Source organism: Uloborus diversus, chromosome 8 (assembly GCF_026930045.1).
Source record: "Uloborus diversus isolate 005 chromosome 8, Udiv.v.3.1, whole genome shotgun sequence".
NCBI classification, from domain to species: Eukaryota; Metazoa; Arthropoda; class Arachnida; order Araneae; family Uloboridae; genus Uloborus; species Uloborus diversus.
The window spans coordinates 85983351-86005655 of NC_072738.1; the positions used below are offsets into that span (position 1 = coordinate 85983351).

The 22305-nt window shown below is 33.5% G+C and overlaps 1 protein-coding gene across 2 annotated transcripts; it reads right to left on the reverse strand.

The window, feature by feature from the left end:
• Positions 1-694: 694 nt before the first annotated feature.
• On the reverse strand, positions 695-21712 carry LOC129227640 (sorting and assembly machinery component 50 homolog). Of its 2 annotated transcripts, none has more exons than XM_054862230.1 (3): positions 21659-21712; positions 10680-10774; positions 695-2193 (listed from the first exon to the last, which is right to left on the reverse strand). In XM_054862230.1, the coding sequence occupies exon 3, from the start codon at positions 2181-2183 to the stop codon at positions 822-824; it is 1362 nt and encodes a 453-aa protein (XP_054718205.1). In that variant the 5' UTR covers positions 2184-2193; positions 10680-10774; positions 21659-21712; the 3' UTR covers positions 695-821. The 2 variants fall into 2 exon arrangements, with proteins under 2 accessions (XP_054718205.1, XP_054718206.1); XM_054862231.1 differs by lacking the exon at positions 21659-21712 and adding an exon at positions 21384-21402.
• Positions 21713-22305: the final 593 nt, after the last annotated feature.

Genomic DNA, 22305 nt, shown 5'->3' on the forward strand with positions numbered 1-22305 from the left:
AAGGTGGGGCAGCTGCTTTATCGTGCCCCCTTTGGATATGCCCATGATGAGGTTGAAGTTAGCATTTTTTGAAGAAAATAATCATAAGTATTTTATAAATGTAAGACTTGCAAAGCTGCCACTGGGGACTGAAAAAAAAAAGACCATTTTGAAGCCAAAGTGAGTTTTGTAGCTAAAATGTGAGCAAAAACAATTATTTTGCTTTCAATTGTAAAAAAACAGCAACTGTTTTGACAAAAAATGACTGAAATACTGTATATATAATACTGTACAGAAAATATTTGATTAAGAAAAGTATCTAATTATGCATGCAAATGTTCTTTACCTTACCATGCCAATAATGATTGTCTAAAATGTAATAATAATAAATTAGTAGTTCTTTCAAAGCAGTAACTAATGTTCAGTGGTATTGATTTTTTTTTTTTTTTTTTTTTGGAATAAGCTCAAAAAACAACAAACGAATGTAATAATTTAAAAATTGAAATTTTTTTATTGGGGGATACAGTTAGTTTAAGTCTTTTTCTATGGTCAAAAATTAAATTTTTTCTCAAGCTTTGGTGAGGATTTATTTCTATATCTCCCCCCTCCCCAGCTGCAGCCTTGGTTGACTTAATCTCTTTTTCCATGAAATAAAAGATTGGTCGTAGAAAAGATTTCACTCTTATGGAAGGAAAAGACATCCATTAACAAAATAAAGAAGTTCAGGTAATTTATTCAAATAGAATTTTCATCTACAAATTCAAAAACATTATTTATTTTTTAATCTGATTGAAAAATGATGCTATAGGAAAATATCAATAGACAGCATGTTCTACTTGTTTTTACAAAAAGTTAATACCTAAACCAAACTGTAATCCTTCTTGTGCTCTGTCACCTGGTTGACTTGATATAGGCACACAGTAATTAAGTTCAAAACGTGCTATCCCGCCCACAGCTAATACAACTCCAAATCCCCATGACCACCTCAAACGAGATAACAAAACCATAGTATTATGATGATAATCATCAGTGAATGCAAAGTTACCAATATTGCCAGTATTTAAAAATAAGTGAGTTCTGCAAATTTTATCAAGGACTTGCTTTAAGGGACGAAAAGGTAAAGGAGCATAGGCATGCAATGCACCAGCCCAATACGCCTCTGCACCAAGAAAGCAATCATTAGCATGTGGACCTACTCCATTCATACTGAAACCTCTCAAGGATAAAGGTCCGCCCAAGAAAAATCTATCATTAATTCGGACAGAGCGATCTAAACCTATAGTACGTACTAAACCACCCATCAATGTTGCTTGAAGAACCAAGTCCCCTAAGACACACTTATTGATCTGGTATTGAACTTCATGCTTTAAGAAACTAACATTTCCTCCTAGGCCGGCGTATTCTTGGTACAATCTAAAATAGCTTCCACGGAAAGGTAGGCAAGGGTCATCCCTCTGATCCATACACAATATGTGTTTCACACATGATTTGACAGTATGCCCTGCCTCCTCTCTTATTTCAAAAGGAGTTGTTGGGGACAAGCATCGCAAGTTTCTCCATACACCTTCCCAGCGCAATGTATGTTGTACTTGAGGCGAAGATTCAAATGACACTTCAGCTCCAAGTCCATTAAGCTTTTCCTGATATCCACTCCATGGATACTCGGTTGTATTTCCAAACACAAATTGATTCAATCTAGGATTTGCCCAATTAAGAAATGGCTTAGTTGATGTTATATTGAAACCTGCTGTTTTTTTGCCATACTGATAATCTGTGGACAGAGCTTCACCTCTTCCAAACATATTTGGTAGAAGTAGCCTGAACAGCAAACTTCCCTCATTGTTGCCTGTCATGATATTAATGTTTCCATCAACACGAGAGCGTTCTTTCACATTAAATATAACTTCCAGACCATTGGGAGATGCATCAGGGCCTGTGCTTGTGTCTAAAATAATGTCAATACTTTTGAAAGCCTGCAATGTTTCCAACTGCTGTCTCACACCGTGAGCTTTCAGAACAACTTCTTCCATGCTTTGGGCTTGGAGCAGCTCACCAACTACATGAAGAAGAACATCATCTTTGGTTCTTTTGATACCATCAAAATGAATTTTGTCAACTCTAGCAGACACTTCATCCAGTGGCTTCCACTGCTCCTGGGTCGCATTTCTCATCTGTGGAGGACTTTTGGCATGTACAATACCCATGTTTCAGAATCTAAAAAGGGGATGACTTCAACTTATTGCCAATGTAAAAATGAGTTAATTATGATTATTTCAATGTTAACAATAACTAGAACATCTATTCATATCTGACATTGAATAAAAAAGTCTGATCAGTACAAAATTACTTCTGATTTTGTATTCAGTACAAAATTACTTTTAATAGATTGTAAAGATATCACATTCTGATTATGCACAACCATAGCTAGATAATGTAGACCCACATGCGCACACCGTGCGCAGATACATTTGCCGTTGTGCAGGTACATTTGCTGCAAATATATACTTTGCTCCAAATTTTTTAAATTAATGTCAATCTTAAGCAATGATTATCTTGAAAATCTGTAGATAAATTAATGAAATTAATCCCTTGCTTTCATAGATACATGACTGAAAGCACAATAAGCATTGCATTACTGAAAATTTTACCTACCCACTGTATATTTTTTTAAATACTTGCAGATAGTTTTGAGTTGTGTTCGCAGACACTTTATATTTTTATCTCACTATGTGTATAGCCTGGAATAAAGGAGAGTCAGAAGGAATATGATTCAATTGTTTAAATTTATCAAAATGAAAGATGTGAATGTGTTAAATTTCTGCACGGAAAGCAGGACGATGTATCATTGTTTTCAGCTATTCACATCTCAGGCTACACTGGAAATTAGGAAAAATTACAACTTAAATAGGGTTGTGTGAGTAGTTGGAACAGCTTACCAGAAGAGACGGTAATGAGCAATGGGGTGGAAAGCTTAAAGAGGGCCATTGATCTTCATTGGGGAGGGGACTAATAAACTGACAAGGACCAGCCTAGCTGGACCCAGAGCTGTAGCTGGTTGTCACATTGGTATTTGTATAAGTGACAGGCAAAATATTCAGATTCCCTCCAACCAGGTGCTCTCAAGAAGGGGGGGGGGGTACACCACCTAGTTGGTGTAGAGTTTCAAGGAGATGAGATAGTTTATCAAAATAAAATAAAAAGGCAAAACAAACTGGGTCATTTTCCCTACACTGCTAAATTCTTCTCCTTGCTCCAAAAATAACAAATTAACTTGTATAGAAATAAAACTGACACTAGAATGCTTTAACAACATGGTTTTATGACTGTAAAATAAACTCTCTATTATTGTTATATATTTAAATAACTTCTTTACAAGATAAATGTCATTTCCCTGTGTGTCCCTGTCTCCACCTTAAAACAAGATTAGCTCTAAAGATTCAGGAAGCCATGCATATTTGTCAAGAAATTGTTGTTTAACCTATTAACAACTGTTATGCAATGTTGTAAAATAGAAAAATAAAGCTTTTCAAGGTTTGCAGTATTTAAAAAAATATTTAAACATGTCCTTGATTTTTTGTCATTCCCCTGAATGGAATGAACGTTTCTTACATCTGGTAATAGTTGTATTAACCCATAACTTAAGTCTTTGAATTGTGGTCTCATCATAGAAATAATCTTAATTGGTACTCTTTGCAAAAATACACGGAGTCAAGTATAATTGAGTGATCTCAAGTAAAATCTTGTTAAGTATTTATAATGACTGTCATTAGTCTCCAGGGGTAGAAGTGACCGACTTGTCACATATAGGACATTTTCCACAAAAAATATAGGACACATTATATGAATAATTTTGCTATGAAAAAAGAAATAATACATATCATACATTATTCAGTTATTCTTATCAATGATTTTATTTAAAAAAAAACCCTCAAACAAAATACCTTACATCTATAATGACTTTCCTGTAGTTGAAAGAATGATTTTTGAAAAAGTGTACTTTATAGACTAAATAACTAAAGAAAATTTGAACAAAGATAATTTTAATTCTTTCTTCCTCACTCATGACCCAAGTACTAATTCCACTGCTCTTAGATTTTATATCTAAACTGAACTCTTTACCACTTGTATTAAAAACAAACAGAGCTTGAGAAGGATCCTTCAGACGTTTTTCAAAGTTTTCTTTATGCTTGAATGTTTTAGCATGCTGCCTCAATTACGAAAATTCACTATTGCTTATGGGCACTGAACAGTTGCAAAAATGGCAAAAAGCAGTAAAATCAGTGTAGTGACGTGACATTGCTGTAGCTAATGAGAGAAGATGCCTGTTGCAGAATTGAGTCAGTTCAGTTTTTTAATTTGAAATTCGTTTGGGCACGTACTTTCAGCGAAAAATCCGATGTCAGAAAGTTTATTTACCGTTCGTTTTAAAAGATATATGGGCAGTTCTCAAAAGGTGGGAACAAAAAAGTTAACTTTGAGCAATTTCAAAAATTTTCGAATTTGACATCAATTTTGATTTTATTCTATAGTATGCATACCTAGAACACAATATATGAACATGAAAAGACAGCAGGTATTTGTAAAAATTGTTAATTAGCAAATTAAATCAACAATCTGTAGGTAACAGATTTTGGACATTGTTTTCCTGTAGGTAACGGATTTTGGACATCATCATAACGTAAGTTTCACAATTTTTGACAATTGTTAATCTGATTTTTAACTTTTCCAATGAAAATTTTATTTACTACTTTTTAAATTTTGCAATTTAATAATAAAGATGATATTAATGAAATACTTGAATGGCTATACATGCTGCTCCTTACATTTAATAAAGTTTTGGAATGATTTTGAAGAAATTGATGCAAGGTTAAAAAGCTTCAAATTAAAAATAATACAATTGTAAAAAGTGACATCAGTTTTAATAATGAATATTTTTTCTAATGTCATAAGAATTAAAATGATGTCTAAAAAAATTATTGAAGAAAGAAATTCGTATTTCTATTTGGAGATCGTTAAATTATGTTTCCAAAAGAAAGAAGAGAAAAAGAATTCTAAAATAATAAAAGCGGGGAAAAAAAAAAAAAAATGCTAGCGCAGGTGATAAAGTCGCCAAAACTGGTACAACTGAAGATAAACTACATTTCTCAAATTGGAATTCCCCTCTGGTAACCTTTAGCTTATCGTATACTGTGTTGTCGCCAACGGATGTTTGCTTGGCGATTTTAGCGCAAAATGGCTTTCGGTTCGATCATAAGCAGCCATGTTTCTACTGTAATTTATGTATTGTTCAATGTGTAACATATTAATTATGCAGAATACCAATGGATTAAAGAAGATAACATTATAATAACGTTTTTTATTGAGGTTAGAAGACAGTAGATCATCAAAAATTATGAATAAATGGACAGAATTATCGGCGTCAAGATCGTAACGCCATTTGGACATCTCACATGTATGTTTAAAAAAAATTATTTTTCTTCTAAGATACTGCATAAAAGCTTATGAAAACACTTTTAAACAATTAAAAATTGATTCCGAGGCTCGATAAACACCTTTAAAATGAAAACATCATATACTTAGTTCTCAAAAAATAGCATTGTAAAGATCGTAAATTTTGGACATGCATCAAATTTCAAACTTACTATTTTCTAAAATCGTTTACAAAGTGAATAATCTGTCTTTACTTTTGTTATTTGTGTAAAATATTAACAAAAAATTATTCAGTGTAAGATTCATACCTTTAAATTTTTTTTGAAACGTATGGAAATAATTTTAAAAAAATTTTCTTTAATGGTACATTTGCTCAGTTAACGTTTTGGTATGTCCAAAATTGCGCCTTTTAGCAAAGAAAATATTTTTTTAAGGGCATGTAAAGAGCATTTTTTCAATAATTTATGTCAATTCTTGTCTCTATACAGTATTATAATTTAACTCAAAAATTTTTGAGTTAATTAAAATGAAAGTTATTTGGTGTAGAAGCTTCAAAGTTGAGGTCTGTGTTTGCTCCCACCTTTTGAGAACTGCCCATATATGGTATAAAACGGGAATATAGGAAATATAGGACATTTTTGAAAAATATAGGAAATATAGGACGATTTTGATTTTTTTTTGTTGAAAATATAGGATATATAGGACTACTTCGACCCCTGTGTCTCTGATAATTAATTTAATTTTGTAATAATCAATCAATGAGTGATTGACTCTTGTTTGGAAAGAGTTTTTCCACCTGACTTTAAGTGACATTGCTTTTTGTTGCTTGCAGTTATGACAATATATAAGTTAACTTTATTTTTTGTCATTTCTTTGTTGTTATTTCTCTGTCGCATGTAAGGGAAACAAATGACCACAATAATTACTTTTTGCACACCACAACATTGGATATTTTTTAATTTCATAAAAATAGTGTTTCCTTTTCCCACATAAATTATAATACCATCAGTAAAATTCATTATTTCCTCTAAGTGTCATTTCCCTGTCACAGTGAATTCCATTCCTTGCCTTGTCCAAATTGTGCTGTTTAGGGAAAATTACCCAACTAGTTTCCTCTATTTTGTAGGCACAAGCATACATTTTCATCACTATCGCCTTTTTAAAGGGTTTCAATGTAGTTTGAATTTGCATAACCTTTCTGAATCTGGATATTCAGAAACGTCATACATGAAGTCAAAGCATTGGAAGCAGGGCCGATCCTAGCAGGTGTGCAGAGTGTGCGCCGCACAAGGGCGGCCAAAGCAAGGGGCGGCCGCATCATATAGTTCTTATAATCAAGCAAAATTTCTCAAGAATTTCTCACAAGATAACTTATAATAAGTAGAATAAATATGCTGATTTTTAAATGTTCAATTGTCAAAGTATGTGTCGATTTTCCGACAGCATGGCATAGTTTAAGAAAAATAGAATGTTAGGGAACATTGTGTTGGTTTATTGTACATTAATATCTACTCTTAACACACATGCTTCATTTGGTTGCAAAGTTTGTGACAGAACCGGTAATCAGGCATGGATACAGGGGAGGGGAAAGGTCCCCTTCTGGGGCATGAAATGGTGCTGTCTAAAAGGAGCACCGAGGGCGGCCACTAATGTTTACCCCCAAGCTTTTATAGACCTAAACAATGAAGACATATTTTATTTATTAAAAAAAAAAGCTATACTGATTAGATACTCTCGCAAGCATTTCAAACAACAAACTATGTAACAAACTATGTGTTTAGCAATCGTGGATGCGTGGAGGGAAAGTGGAAAATTGCGACTCCCTTGATAGTAACATGTATGAATGACGAACTAAAATGTTGTACTTTCTCCCCCCTTTACGATAATTTTTCTGATTAAATTCTTGAATGAACTGCCTGGTTTCAAATCAGGTAGGAGGACAGGGCCCTTGTTCCGGGAAGTAAATTTAAATGTGGCTCCAAAACGAAGATCCAAAAGGATGCCATTACCTCCTTGATGAAACTAAAGAAGGCTTAAAATTGCGTTTCTAGCACTTTACTTTCGGAAAATTTCGCTGGTTGAACCATCGATCCTAAGGATTCAATTAAGTCTCTGATTCACCTCTTCCAACTTAACTTAATCAAACATAGCGTAAAAATGTTGGCTCCAAAATCCAAAACGTGTTTTCAGACGACAGCTCTTCCTATCACCAAACGTCATATAAAATTGCTTTGGCATTTTTCGAAATTTTTGCAGTGAAGGATCCCGAAATTCATTCGCAAACATTACTACCAAAGACAGTCTCAATTAGCGTCTTTAGAGAAGCCTCTAATTCCACCCCCCTCTCACTTAACGTATTGAAAAACAAACTAAAATTGCGTTTATCAAACATCAGTTTCAAGAACTTTCGGGGAAAGACCCCGGATCCCAATTTTCTCCAACGCAATCACTATACCTGAAAATTTCGTTTTTAGATGGTTCCGTGGAGCCACAGTTTCTTACCTAAACTAGATTGAAATTGACTTCAGCTTCAAAAACACAGTTCGTGAGGGCACACTGAACCCCCGCCCGCTCTTAGCCCCATCGTTATCAAACAAGGCTTAAAATACGATTTTGGGACTTATGTTTCTAAAGAATTCCGGAGGAGAACTGCCTGGCTTATGTAACTTTTTACGGCGCTAGGGCATATCCATCAATCGTCGAGATGAGGTGGACAAAAGTCTATAGTTATATTTTTCAGATATTAATGTTGAAAAATATCCGAAAGATCCGTAGAAGCTTCCCAGTTTTGTTAACGTCACCAAGGATAATATAAAATTTCGATTTTAGAAATATCCGCTTAAGAGCCCCAAAATCCTTCCTTCCCAAAAATAGCCTATAATGGATTTCAGTTCCGAAAAAAATTTTGGTTCGGAATATTTTCACGTTTCCCCTATTGTTTTCAAATCTAGCCAAAAACGGGTTTTTGAAAAAATAGTGCGGAGAAATTACCGGAGGATAGCCGCCATATCCCCTACCGTCACCAAAGACGGCCTAAATTTGCGTTTTAAAGTTATATTTCGAAATCTTTCGATGGGAGACGATTGAATCTCCCTCCCTCTTGCAACGTCAACAAAGGTAACCCAAAATTGCGGGTTTAAAATTTCAGTTTCGGAAATTTTTCGGGAAGAACGCCGATCCTTCCTAAGCTACGGTCTTAAAAAATAGCTTCAAATTGATTTCAATTTTGAAAGAATTTTAGGAAAGAACTGCAACATTACTTTCACCTAAAGTCTCGAAAAAGTTCCTAAAATTGAGATATGTGGCGTAGATTTCGAAAATTTCTCCATGCACCTTGAATATACTTGACTCTTTTGTTCTTGCAACCAAACACAACTAAAGATTAACCAAAAATATTTTTCATACGCCAAATTTGATAATTTTCTTGGAGCAATCATCCTCACCTGAACCCCTGACACCTCCCCCCACGCTTCCCCTTCCGCTGTCCCTTCTCTGATGTCAACGAAGAAAGACTATGAAATGCGTTTTGGTATCTATTACTTTTTTCAGAGATATATATTGTCCCTAAGAAGTTTCTTTCTATAAAAAATTTCTTCCTTTTTGTAAGATCATTTTTCTGTCCCCCCTCCCCTTTTTTTTTGAATTCGAACTTGGCATAGAAATTTAAAGAAAGATTTATATTGACGTTCAAGATTCGTTAAAATATGCAAATTACTCTTGAGGGGCGGCACATTAGGTTTTTGCACACGGGCGGCCGACACCCTAGGATCGGCCCTGATTGGAAGTAACCTTAAATGTACTCAGGGCTCGATTAAGATATCAGGGGGCCCTAGGAAATATACTTTTTGGGGGCTCCTATGTAGTTAACCCTTGCAATTTTAGCCATTGCCGAAAACAGTTTTAGCCATTGGTTGAAACAAATTAGCCATTTAGGGGCCCCTAAAAAGGGGGGGGGGGACTAGGCCACAGCCTAGTTGGACTATTTAGTAATCAGGCCCTGGGTGTACAACTAGTATATAACATGGAAAATAGCTGTGAGCTTGAGATAGTTTTACACCAAAAACAGAATACAATAAAGGGAGATATATATGCCTAAGTCTGAAAAATGAATCAGAAAAAGTAAAAGCAATACAAAGTTGGCTGAGTATTTCATTTCAGGGCACGTACTAAGCATTAGCCACCATCCCAAATGCTATAAATTTGTAAATTTGGTGAACGAAACTTTGCTTTGTGGCAAAAGTAACGACAAACAGAAAATCCTACGAATTTTTTTTAAAGAAAGGGGGGGGGGATTCAATGTCCTATGCATTGATATTAAGTGTTCATTGAACTTAAGTGTACTGTGCATTTAAAGTACAAGAGCACTTGCATTGCATATTTTATAAAATTAATACAGTGAAACCTGTGTAAGTTGACCACTTACGGTATACTACTTTAGTGGTCAACCTACAGAGGTTGATTTATATGATATAGGGCTGATTCCGTGCCTGGAAAAAGTGGTCAATTTAGACAGGTGGTCAACTTCACAGGTTTTTCTGTACTTTATTTTCTGATTAAAATTTGCTTAAAAAAATAAATAAAAATTCACAATTAAAGTTTTTAAAAATTAAGTCTTTGACTAAAACTTTTTGAAATCCCTAGGGTGATGAACACTGCATTTAATCATCAAAATATTGCTCAAGTGCCAGGAGGTCAGGGGCGAGAAATCATTTTCAGGTTGATACACCACATGCAGTTTGAATTTGAAAAACACTAGCCAGTTTCAGTTAATGTTATTCCATTAATTTTAAATAAGAATTTGCAGATCCTACAAATTCAGGAGTTTCAATGAATTTCTCATCCTTAAACTCATGTAATTAACTCTAAGCAACTCTTATGGTTAACTAGTTTTAACATAATTGCAAATTTACAAACTATTGCAAGTTTACAAACATTCAAATTTATAGTTCATGAAAACATTGATACCTAAGTTCTTTCCACTAATTATTTGCTTCAAGAATAAGATCTATATGTTATTTGACAACTAAGAAATGAGATTGCTTACAGAATGCTCATCTCTGACAATTTTCTTGATATTTATATGTACCAGTCTCAAACTGCATGTTATAGCATTTCACAACAAAATAGCAATTAACAAAATGTACTAAAAGCAAATAAAATGTTATAATAGGCAGCATTATTTTCAAAATTGATTGCAAATGCAAACAGATGATCTAAATGATAATGATGAGCTTAAAAATATAAGAATCAATCTTTTAACAACTACTCACTTAATAATTATTCGAATCAATTATTAAAGCCAGAGATAATTCTTAACTTCACAGGCAAGGAGAAGTTGTTGAACAGACTACAATTTAACAGTAATCTAAAGAAATAGATAGTGGCATTAATCAGAAATCTGTTAATTTTAAATTTTACATCATATTTTAAAAATAAATGTCATTAATGAAAGACATTAATTAGTATTAATCATTATTGATAAGAGTCAAAAAATATCACTGTTGAACAAAAAGATAGAAAAAAAAAAGAAAACAGAACTACAAAATAATAGATTTAGCTGTGAAGCAAAAAACATTTGCTCCTACAACTAGGACGGTAAAGTCTCTATAACATGTAAGCAATTTACTGTCCATTACACATTCAAAAATTTAGGTAAATTTTAAGAACTCTTTGGCAAAATTTTAGGGATAATTAAAAATTTTGATTACAAACAGGTAGCTTGACCACAGTTAATTATATAACAACTGACTAATCAAACTAATAACACATTTTATCCCTTATAGTACTTTCACAAAGAAAGAGTCAAAAAAGAGAAATAATAATTTTTTAAACTAATTTATATTAAGTAGCCAGAAAGCACTTGAATTTGTAGTTATCTTTCCAAAATTTGCTCTTTCAGGGTGGCGACAGGAACTAGAAAAAAAAGTTCCCTTACTTGACCTTACATATGGAAAAATGCTAATTTAATCGTCAATGATTTGTCTAGCACTCCCCCTTTTCCTAATGTTTGGAAGTCTGTTATTTGATTTATTTTTTGTCCGTGATGTTTTCTCCTGAGTGCAACTGTCCTCTGTAGTTCTGACGTAACCTTGACATCATCGTTTCCGGTACTGCTCTCATATCTTTTACAACTCGTCTCTCATTCCAATGTTCGCCTCGACTGTGTTTTAGTCGGGTTGAACCTGTCTTCGTTTTTAATTGCACTGATGATGGCACTTGTATTTTAGAGTGCCGAAACAGCTGTTTGCTGGTTTTTTAACCTTTTTTCATTTTGAATTTGTACTTTATATACGTTGTCATATTTTATTCACTATGCAGTACAAAGTTTTCAACTACTTTTTATGTATCCTGACTTCCCTGATTAATAAGTTCACCAAATTTCCCTGATTAACGTTACCAATGATAATGGTTTTCTTTCTTCGCCCTACCTGAAAAGCATTGCATATTAAATAAAATGCAGTGTTTAAAACGGTTTAAGCTGTAAATTAAAAATATATATTAAAAGATGCTCCTTTTTTTTGGTAAAAACAGTACATTAAATTTTCCGCACAGAAATCTTATAGGAAATCTAAAACAAATACTTTACTTCCAGGAACCAGTTAACATAAGAATTTTAAGAAATTATCAAAACCACTCTTAAAGACATATCTAATCATGATGAAACTAATGGAAATAATCTTGAACTGAATTTTCAAGTAGTATAATTGTTGCTGCAAGAATGATAAGTGATAGTTAAAGTATAGAAGTAATGTAGTTTTACTTACGTAAATCATTAATAGATATATTTATGTAAAACAAATTGAAATTTTTCAACAACCAGTCATATTGAGCTATTCTCTAATCAAAAACTTAGGTTTTAATGAAGGAATAGGTCATTTTAACTGTTAAATATATATATATATATATATATATATATATATATATATATATATATATATATATATTTAATGTACACAACTCAATTTCAAATGATTTCATTAGTGGCCGAAAGAAAAATCTTAGATTACTTTAGTAATGAACAACATTGAAATGCAAAAACAATAATTAATTTCAAAATATATATGTATATGGTTTTAAAATAAAAGAGTTTTAAAGTTTGAAAAAAAAAACCCTTTGTATAATCTGAAGTGACAGCAAATAATACCATAGCAAAAAAAAAAAAAAAAAAAAAAAAAAATATCATTTTCAGCCAAAATTTAATTTTAGCTATAAATTAAAAACGCCAAGTGATAACTTTTAAGATTTTATCAGCCTTATTAAAAAAAGAAAGATTTTATCTTGAAATTGTGATAACAGTATGCTAAATACTTCAAGACAATGAGTAAAGGCAAGACAGCAAAGTCAGTAATGATGACTTCCTCTTTGCCTGTAGGGTTGTTTATTTTACGTAGCATGGAATGCTTAGAAGGAAAATTCAAGCTAGCTAAAATGAACAACTTTACAGACACAGAAGCAATCTTAGGAAGCTCATCCTGAGATTGAATACTTTGACCTTGATGAAAAAAGATGCACAAATATGGGGCATAATCATACCGCATTAATATTACTTTTTTAAAACAAATAATTGGTGAAAAACCCTTAGGGAATAAAAATACTTCATTTTGCAAAGCATAATTTTTTTTTCTTCATTTCATCATTTTTCCCTGAATTTTTGTTGTTTTTTTGAAAATTCCCTGATATTTCCCTGATTTTTCGCTGAGTGATAAAGTTCCCCAACTTTTCCCTGATCTGTCGCCACCCTGTCTTTTCACTTTCAAAGATGTGCAATATCCATGTTTTTGCAAATGACCAGCTCTTACCTAGATATTAAATTCTGTTCAAAAGTCATTTTCATAATGTCTTGCCAACAGCGGCTTTCTAGTTTTTTCGTACCCTCTTTTTATTGACATAGAGCTAAACTTTCATTTTTTTAAACACATTAATATTTTTGTTATTTCAACAAAGTTGCAAATTTAAATTCCCCCCCCCCCCTCAGTTGATTCCATTTCAAGTTTATTCTTTGTCATTTTTCTTTGCAACTATTAATGCAGTGGTGCGAAACCTACGGATTGCAAAGTTAACCCTTGCGGCCTGTTATGTTCAATGGTATGACTCTCTTTGAAACGACAACAATTTTTAGTCTTTTTCTTCTCTTCCCTAGTTTCAAATGTTATTTAAAAAATTAAAAATCAAAAAATTATGCGTATACTCTGGTCGGTGACATTCATCTTCGTAACTCTAGCCCTAAGGATAAAAGAAAATTTTGGACCTTTTGAATTATAATGCACTTTTTGTATGATTTATGATAATTCTTTATTGCTTTTAACTATCAACAATATTGTGACAAAGAGGTGATATAAATGAAACCTTGATTTATCAATGCCAGTAAACTTGGGAAAATCTTTATTGTAAAATTATTTTCATATTTTATTCAGTAATGTTACATCTTTATAAATTCTACTAACTGCTCATAATGCACATTTACTTTAAATTATGCTTAAAAGAAACTGAAAATTGTACATTTTATTTTTTTCACTTACTCGATTCCCAAAAAAGTTTCCTGTGCATGAAGTTCTTCAGATTACAGCAATTATTTGATTTGAAACAGATATTGTACTAAAAGTATCTATTATTTATTATCAAAGTCCACATAGTTGCTTTTCAACTCTGCCACCCCACCCCCCAACAATATTGTGATTTTTTAAGTAGTATAAACATTTTTAAGTATTAAATAAAGAGGAAGCTGCAATTTTGAACATGGGCTAAAAAAGATCAAGAAATAATATGTGATAAGTTAATGCATTTTTTAAAGCAGAAAAACTATGCAAATAGAAATGAAAAAATTGTTGAGCAGAAATTTTTAAGAACTGTTGGAACAATTAATATCATAGTTGACATAGCAAACAAAATTTCAAATGGGCAACGAAAATAAAAAAATGAAATCCTTGACTTGTGCTACTCACAACATTTTATAACATTTGCCTAAGTTTACAAGACCTGCTGAATTCCCAGATTTCTGGATTCTAACCCTATCGCAAACACTCTAATCAAGGTTTTAGATCAATTTAATGTTTCAACATCTTTATATACCAAAGATACAACCTGATAAAAAATAAATGCTAACAGTTAAGAATGCTAATGGTTTGAATCAATTCAAGTGCAATAGGATTGACATTTTTGAAGTAACTTGAGAAACTGACGAGTTTACAGACCAAAGAAAACCAAGCAAGGTTCAGACTAATGGTAAGAATAAAGTAATTTATGTCCAAACGTTGAAATTAGAGAGTAAAATTAAATGAGCAAGTTTTACGGAAGATAATGAAAATGGCTTCTGCAATTCGTATATGATCGGGATAGGCGTGTAAGAAAGTTAAAATGCTAAAAATTTCAGGTATTGTATGTTTCGTTCAGGTAGAGTTCTAAAACATCTGTTTTAAAAACATTAAATGGTTCATTTTTTCAAAGGAAGAGTTTTGTGAACGGTCTGTTATGAACGGTAAAATATTGTGAAGGGTCTAATTTTCAACAAAATATTTTGTGAACTGTCTATTCATTAGATTAAATATCTAGGAAAAAGTTTGTTTTGAGGTAAAAAAAATTTTTTGCCCCCCCCCCCCCCATACTTTTTAGTTCTAATTGCCGCCTCCGGTCCTTGATGTGTACAATTAGCATACATGAGCATCTCCGTATGGTGACCGTAGCAGAATAGTCCTAACGTAGCCCATGCATGTCATAAGAGGCAACTAAAATGGACAAACAATCTAAGGTATGAGGCACTGTGCTGATGGATGGATGGATGGCATCTGGGTTGTTTGATGTCTTAAGCAGTCCCTTCGAGGAACCGGGCGAAACCTCATATTTAGCCTTACACTCGTACAGGGTGGTTGTGCGGGTGTTGATCTTTTACCACCTCACAGTTCCCAGCTGCCATGGAGTTGGAGGCTTGAAGGAGAAAACCAGCAACCTTGCTGCTGGAGGAGGTGAGGGTGTGAGTCTGCAACCCACCAACCGACAGGAGTGAGGGTGCAGGTCTGCAACCCACCGACTCTGCAGTATGGGTGCAAGGAGTACTCAATTTTGCAGAAAAATACAACAGGTGCAGGCAGGAGAGGGGAAAACTGGTACAGGAGGCAGAAACTACTGGGCCAGCCTTTCCCAAGAAGGTAGGAGAAACCAAACATCTTTGGTCGGAGGCAGGGCCGATCCTAGCAGGTGTGCAGGGTGTGCACCGCACAAGGGCGGCCAAAGCAAGGGGCGGCCGCAGGTCGCATCATATAATTCTTTCAATCAAGCAAAATTCTTCAAGACTTTCTCACAAGATAACTTAGAATAAGTCAAATAAATATGCTGAATTTTAAATGTTCAATTATCAAAGTAAGTTTCCCGACAGCATAGCATAGTTTAAGAAAAAACAGATTGTTAGGGAACATTGTGTTGATTTATTGTTAATTAATATCTACTCTTTACACACATGCTTCATTTGGTTGCAAAATTTGTGTCAGAACTGGTAATCAGGTATGGATACAGGGGAGGGAAAATGAGGAAAATGGCCCCCTCCTGAAGCATGAAAGGGTGCCTTCTAAAAGGAGCACCGAGGGCGGCCACTAATGTTTACCTTCCAAGCGTTTATAGACCTAAACAATGAAGACATTTTTTAATTAAATTAAAAAATGCTATACTGATTAGATACTCTCATCATAAGCATTTCAAACAAGAAATTATTTTCCAACAATCGCGGATGCGTGGAGGGACAGTGGAAAATTGCGACTCCCCTGAGAGTCAAACATATATAAATAACAAACTAAAGTTTTGTAATTTTCCCCCTTTACAGCATTTTTTTCGAATTAAGATCACGAATGAACTGCCCCGTTTCAGATCAGAGCTCTTGCCCCGGGTAGTAAATTTTAAACGTAGCTCCAAAACGAAGATCCAAAAGAATGCTATGACCTAATTGACGAGACTAAAGAAGGCTTAAAATTGCGTTTTTATAGGACTTTAATTTCGGAAAATTTTACTGTTTGAACCACCGATCTTAAGAAACCCAATTAAATCTCTGATTCACCCCTTCCACCTTAACTTAATCAAACATAGCCTGAAAATGTTGGCTTTAAAATCCAAAATATTTTTTCAGAGGACAACCCTTCTAATGTCATCAAAATTTGCTTAATGACATTTTTCGTATTTCTTTTTCGAAATTTTTGCGATGGAGGGCCCCGAAATCCATTCCCAAATATTACTACCAAAGATAGTCTCAATTAGCGTCTTTAGAGAGGCCTCTAATTCCGCGCCCTCAGTTTGAAATTGACTTCAGTTTCAAAAAAAACAGTTCGTGAGGGCACACTGAACCCCCGCCCGCTCCATCGTTATCAAACAATGCGTAAAATACGATTTTCTAAAAAAAACTCTGGAGGAGAATTGCCTGGCTTATGTAACTTTTTACGGCGCTAGGGCATATACCCATCAATCGTCGAAGTGAGATGGACAAAAGTCTATAGTTGTGTTTTTCAGATATTAATATCGAAAAATATCCGAAAGATCCGCCGAAGCTTCCCAGTTTTGTTAACGTCACCAAAGATAGCATAAAATTGCGCTTTTAGAAATATCCACTTGGGAGCCCCGAAACCCTTCCTTCCCAAAAATAGCCTAAAATGGATTTTAGCTCCGAAAAATATTTCGGTTTGGAATATTTTCACGTTTTTCCTATCGTTTTCATATACAGCCAAAAATGGGTTTTTGAAACAATAGTGCCGAGAAATTACCGAAGGAAAGCCGCCAGATCCCCTACCGTCACCAAAGACAGCCTAAATTTGCGTTTAAAACTTCAATTTCAAAAACTTTCGATAGGAGATGATTGTATCTCCCTCCCTCTAGCAACGTCAACAAAGATAACCCAAAACTGCTTGTTTAAAACTTCAGTTTCGGAAAATTTTCGGGAAGAGCACCGATCTTTCCTAAGCAGAGATTACAAAAAATAGCTTCGAATTGATTTCAATTTTGAAAGAATTTTAGGAGAGAACTCCAGCATTACTTTTCCCCTGAAGTCTCGAAAACATTCCTAAAGATGCGATATTTGACGTCAATTTTGAAAATTTCTCCATGCACCTTGAATATACCCGATTCTTTTCTCTCCTTGCAACCAAACACAACCAAAGATTACTAAAACAATTTTTCGTACGCCAATTTCGATAATTTTCTGGGAGTAATCCCCCCTCCCATGATTCCTCCTCCTCCGTGCTTTCTCACCGAAATGTCACCGAAGACATACTATAAAATGCGTTTTTACGACTAGTAAATTTTGGTATCTATTACTTTCTTCAAAGATATAAATTGTACCTAAGGAGTTTCTTACTATAAAACTTTTCTTCCTTTTTATAAGTTCATAATTCTGGTTTTTTTTTTTTTTTCCTTTTTTTTTCATTTTTAAATTAGAACTTGATATAGAAATTTGAAGAAATATTTATATGGACGTCAAAGATTAGTCAAAATATGCAAATTACTCTTGAGGGGCGGCACATTAGCTCTTTGCACAAGGGCGGCCGACACCCTAGGATCGGCCCTGGTCGGAGGTTTCAACTCCACCCCCTGCACAAACTGCTGCATCTTTAAGAGTACAGACAGGTCAACCATAGTCCTATGCTCAAGCAGGGAGTATGTTTATGATGGCTGTTGTGAGAGAAACCTTCCCTTCGGAGAAGTTACCTCACAATGACATTGAACGTATTCAGCTGGTCATCCTAAGAAGGAGTCCTAATTCTTTCTAGGATCATATGTTGAAAATGCAAAAGGCTTCTAAACAAAAATAGTATTAGGAAGGCTTTTAATCTTTTTATTGGTCATTGCACCTTAAAGCGACACCTTGCTTTAATGGGTGTCAATAAGGATCTAACTCTTTCTGGGGGTTGTCTCTTTATTAAGGAAACTGTTTCATCATGTGCAATTAATTCTGAAGTGTTTTTTGCCTATAGGTTTGAACAGGGGCGTCCATCCCCCCCACCCCCAGTTCAATAGCGCAAATTTGCCCCCAAAATTTTTTCTCAATCCTTTTTCCCTTTTTTATTTTTTCTCTCTTTTTCATTTTATTAACTTTTTTAATTTTTTTTTCAGATAATCTATTTTTAAAAAATATTTTAAATTAATTTATTTTTGAAACATTTTTTATTTATTTTTAATTATTATTATTACCATTATTTTATTTGAAAAGTTCTGGCTTTGGCAATGACACAAATTAAATAAATAAATGAAAAAAAAATATAAACAGAATAAAATAAAATAAATAATTTAAATTAAAAATAAATCAATAAATAAATTCAAATAAATAAAGCCAAAAAATTAAGAAAATCCCCCCCCCCCAAACATATTGATGGCGCAACTTGTGCCATAATGTGGCCCTGGGTTTGAACACCTTGATCGTCATTAGCTTGAACCATGGGTGATTCATAGCATTCCTATTATGTGTTTGTTGAATTTTGCTTCAGTTATTGTTCTGTTTTAAGACTTCTGTTTGGCGACTAGTACAATTGATCTCTGGTCGCAGTGCTTGGTTCGGTTACAGTCCTCTTTCTTTCCTTTCATTCAATATATGTGCATCTTATGCAGCACATGATCATATCCTACACCCGATTCTCCGTGTCACACTATAAGGACATCAGAGCACTAAGAAGACTAACCATAGCCAACAATCTACTTTTCTAGGTCATCAAATCACAGGGAAAAATTACCGTACTCAGCGACTTTTGTCCTCGCGAGTTCGTCAATTACATAAATTAGGCTACAAGAACAATAAATGACTTTTTTATACTAGCAACGTACAGTGAACCATGAAGAACCAAAACTTACAGCAAAATAAGACCATATAGTCACTCAAATTCTGTAATTACTTTTGTCTGGTCATTAAAAACTGCAAGTACACTTTATCATCAGTTAGATTTCTGATGACGAAAAAATCACGATCAAGCAAATTTTTACTATGCTGCATCAAAAAAAGGGAGGATGACCTCATTGATCTATTATTATTTGGGAAACCGCCCTAGCATACACATATTAATAACATGGATATTTTGCGGCACCCTTGGCCTCCTCCTAAGACACCCCAGGGTGCCGGGGCACTCAGTTTGAGAATCCCTGTTCTAGAATTTAGATTTATATACACTACAGATTGCTTAAATGATTCATGATTTATCTCTATAACTCCTAAGTAATAAGGCAAATTAGGTGATAAAATTAAATTTTGGCTGAAATATACTTTTTGGGCTATTTTGAAATGTAAAAGAGAAATGAAAGAAAAATAAATGAATAGATAAAGAACAAACTAGAGACGTACCGAGTACTCGGTAACTACTCGGTACTCGGCCAATTTGCCGAGTACTCGGTACTCGGCCAAATTCTGATCAGATACTCGGCCAATACCGAGTAGTTGCAAAAAATTGAATATTGTCCGAGACAGATACTAAAATTTATATAAAAAGAGAGCAAGCATTATATTCTGCAATCATTTACAATTAAAATTTATAAGTCAAATTTAAATTTTGAGAATAATGAAGTTTGTAATGATTTAATGGAATACATCTTTATTTTAATGTCCCCAAAGTTAATAAAACTTATTTATTAAAAATTATGCAAAAAAAGGTAAGTGTAGAAGATATGGAATTTTCATATTAAAAATGGATTTTTGCTACAAACAAAAATTAGTTATAAAAAATATCAATACCTTTGCTTAAAAAATAAAAGGAAATAAAACAATGTTGAAAGAACAGTGCAGGAACTCTGCAGATACATGTTTTAACGTTACAAGGGATTCCTTTTTCAATGCACAAAAAGGAAGCTCATGGATTTAAAGGCATCGGACAAAAGTCTGATTTTTTTTGTCGAATGTCTTTACATTCTTTAGCTCACATGTTATGCACTGAAAAAGAAGTTCCTTGTACAGGGGGGGGGGGGGGGGAGCAGAAACAAGTGTCTGCAGTGTTCCTGCACATTTGTTTTATCTGCTTTTAAAGATTATTTATGTTTGGCGGACTAGAACTATAATTGATTGGTATACAGTGAAACCCCTCCTAACAGACACCCCTTAAAGGCGGACAATTTTTAATTCCCCAGTTCCAATGCAAATAACATTATTAAACCCGTCCTGCAAACACCTCTCTGCAGCGGACAAAAAAAAAATGTCCTGTTAGTGTCCGCATTAGAGTGATTTTACTGTAATTTGTTTTAATTCCAACTTGATTAATCATACCTTTTATCTATTTATTTTTAATTTTAAAAATTATTTTTTTGTAAAATTTTTGACACAAAATTTTTTTTTTAAATAATGCACAATTAAATTTCAGAAGGAATTTAGCTTTAAAAACTATTATATGGACAATGAGGTCTATACTACTATTCCAATAAGTTCAAAATTCATCACATGTGTGTCGGTGGTTCTTCTTAAAACATAATTGGTACTTGGTAACTCGGCCGAGTAGTGAAAGGCCGAGTACTCGGTACTCGGCCAAAGTACTACTCGGTACGTCTCTAGAACAAAACTACTAGGATTTTTTCCCTATATCTAATTTTAGAAAAACATAGTTAGTCTGCCTTATATTTATGTACCTAATAAGAAAAGTTGCATTGATTAAAGAAAGAAAAGAACTATTTACCAATTTGCAATACATTAAAAGAAAAAAGTTTGCAAATTTATTAATATGTAATTTATCTCTAAAACTTTGCATTAATTGGATTTAACATCTTCCAATCATACATAAAATTCATGGAAACATTTGGAAACAATTCAGTTTTTCAAAAAAAAAAAATACTTTGTTTAAACCGAACAACCCTGCTTGAAGCATTTGGTATGTACGAGATAAGTTAAAAAAAAAAAAAAGAAACATTAGTTTAGAGACTTCAGAGACCTCATCGCTGCTAACTTAACTCCAAAACGTAGAAAATATAAATAAATGTACCGATTTCTACTGCCCTAAAATATATTACTGTGACATGCCCTTCATTAAATGACCTACCAAAGAGGCATTCTGATGCACTGTGACGAACCTTTTTTTCATTTTGCGTTGAAAGTTTTGATACGGTTAGTTCTTTTATTAAACAGGTGAAAATTTTCAAAATAAGAAAAAGACTAAATTCATTTTAAATAATTAAAAACGTTAATGGCATTTACATTACAAATGTATGAACTGATGAACACGAAAATAGTTCAAAGAAAATATTAACACAAATATGATGATACTCAGAAAACTTCAACCCCCACACCCCCCTAATAATAAATTAAATTTCTTACAAATAACATCAATGTTTTGCTTCTGCTAATATTTTTATCATCCTTTTCGTTGCCAAACTTAAAATATAAGAATGAACGAAATGGCCGGTTTTTGATGCTGCCAACTATAAAAAATAATATAAACATTTTCAACACGAAAACAAATAACTTTCCACTAATAATAATTATAATTACATTAATATTTTTTAATGAGCTAAAGTTGAGCTGTTGCTAAAGATGTAAAAAATTTTACTTTGTGGCACTCAAGGCAGATTTCTCATTGGATAGGTCCAAACTAGAGTCCCATATGAAAACCGCCAATAATGGGAGAGGGAGGACTTCCCGAATCTATTCTTTTCCTTTGACGTCTACAAAGGTAATCTAAAATTGCATTTAAATAACCTCAACTTCTGAAATATTAGGGATGGAGAGAGGGTAAAATGCTTCCAAACACCGTTTTCCCTAAAATCATCGAAGGTCGTCTAAAATTGCGCCTTTGAAACTTCATTTTCGAAAAATACCGGAAATTAATCCTTTTGAAGCCTATTAACAAATATTATCTGAGATTAAACTGGTCGTTGCATCTAGAATTTTGGAAAATGTCCGGGAAAATACCTTTGAACATCTACTCCTCAAAACATCCGAAAAGATCCTCTAAAAGGGCCTTT

Bases quoted from the DNA above. Each gene is read 5' to 3' on its own strand.
- LOC129227640 (XM_054862230.1), bottom strand. From the start codon at position 2,183: ATGGGTATTGTACATGCCAAAAGTCCTCCACAGATGAGAAATGCGACC.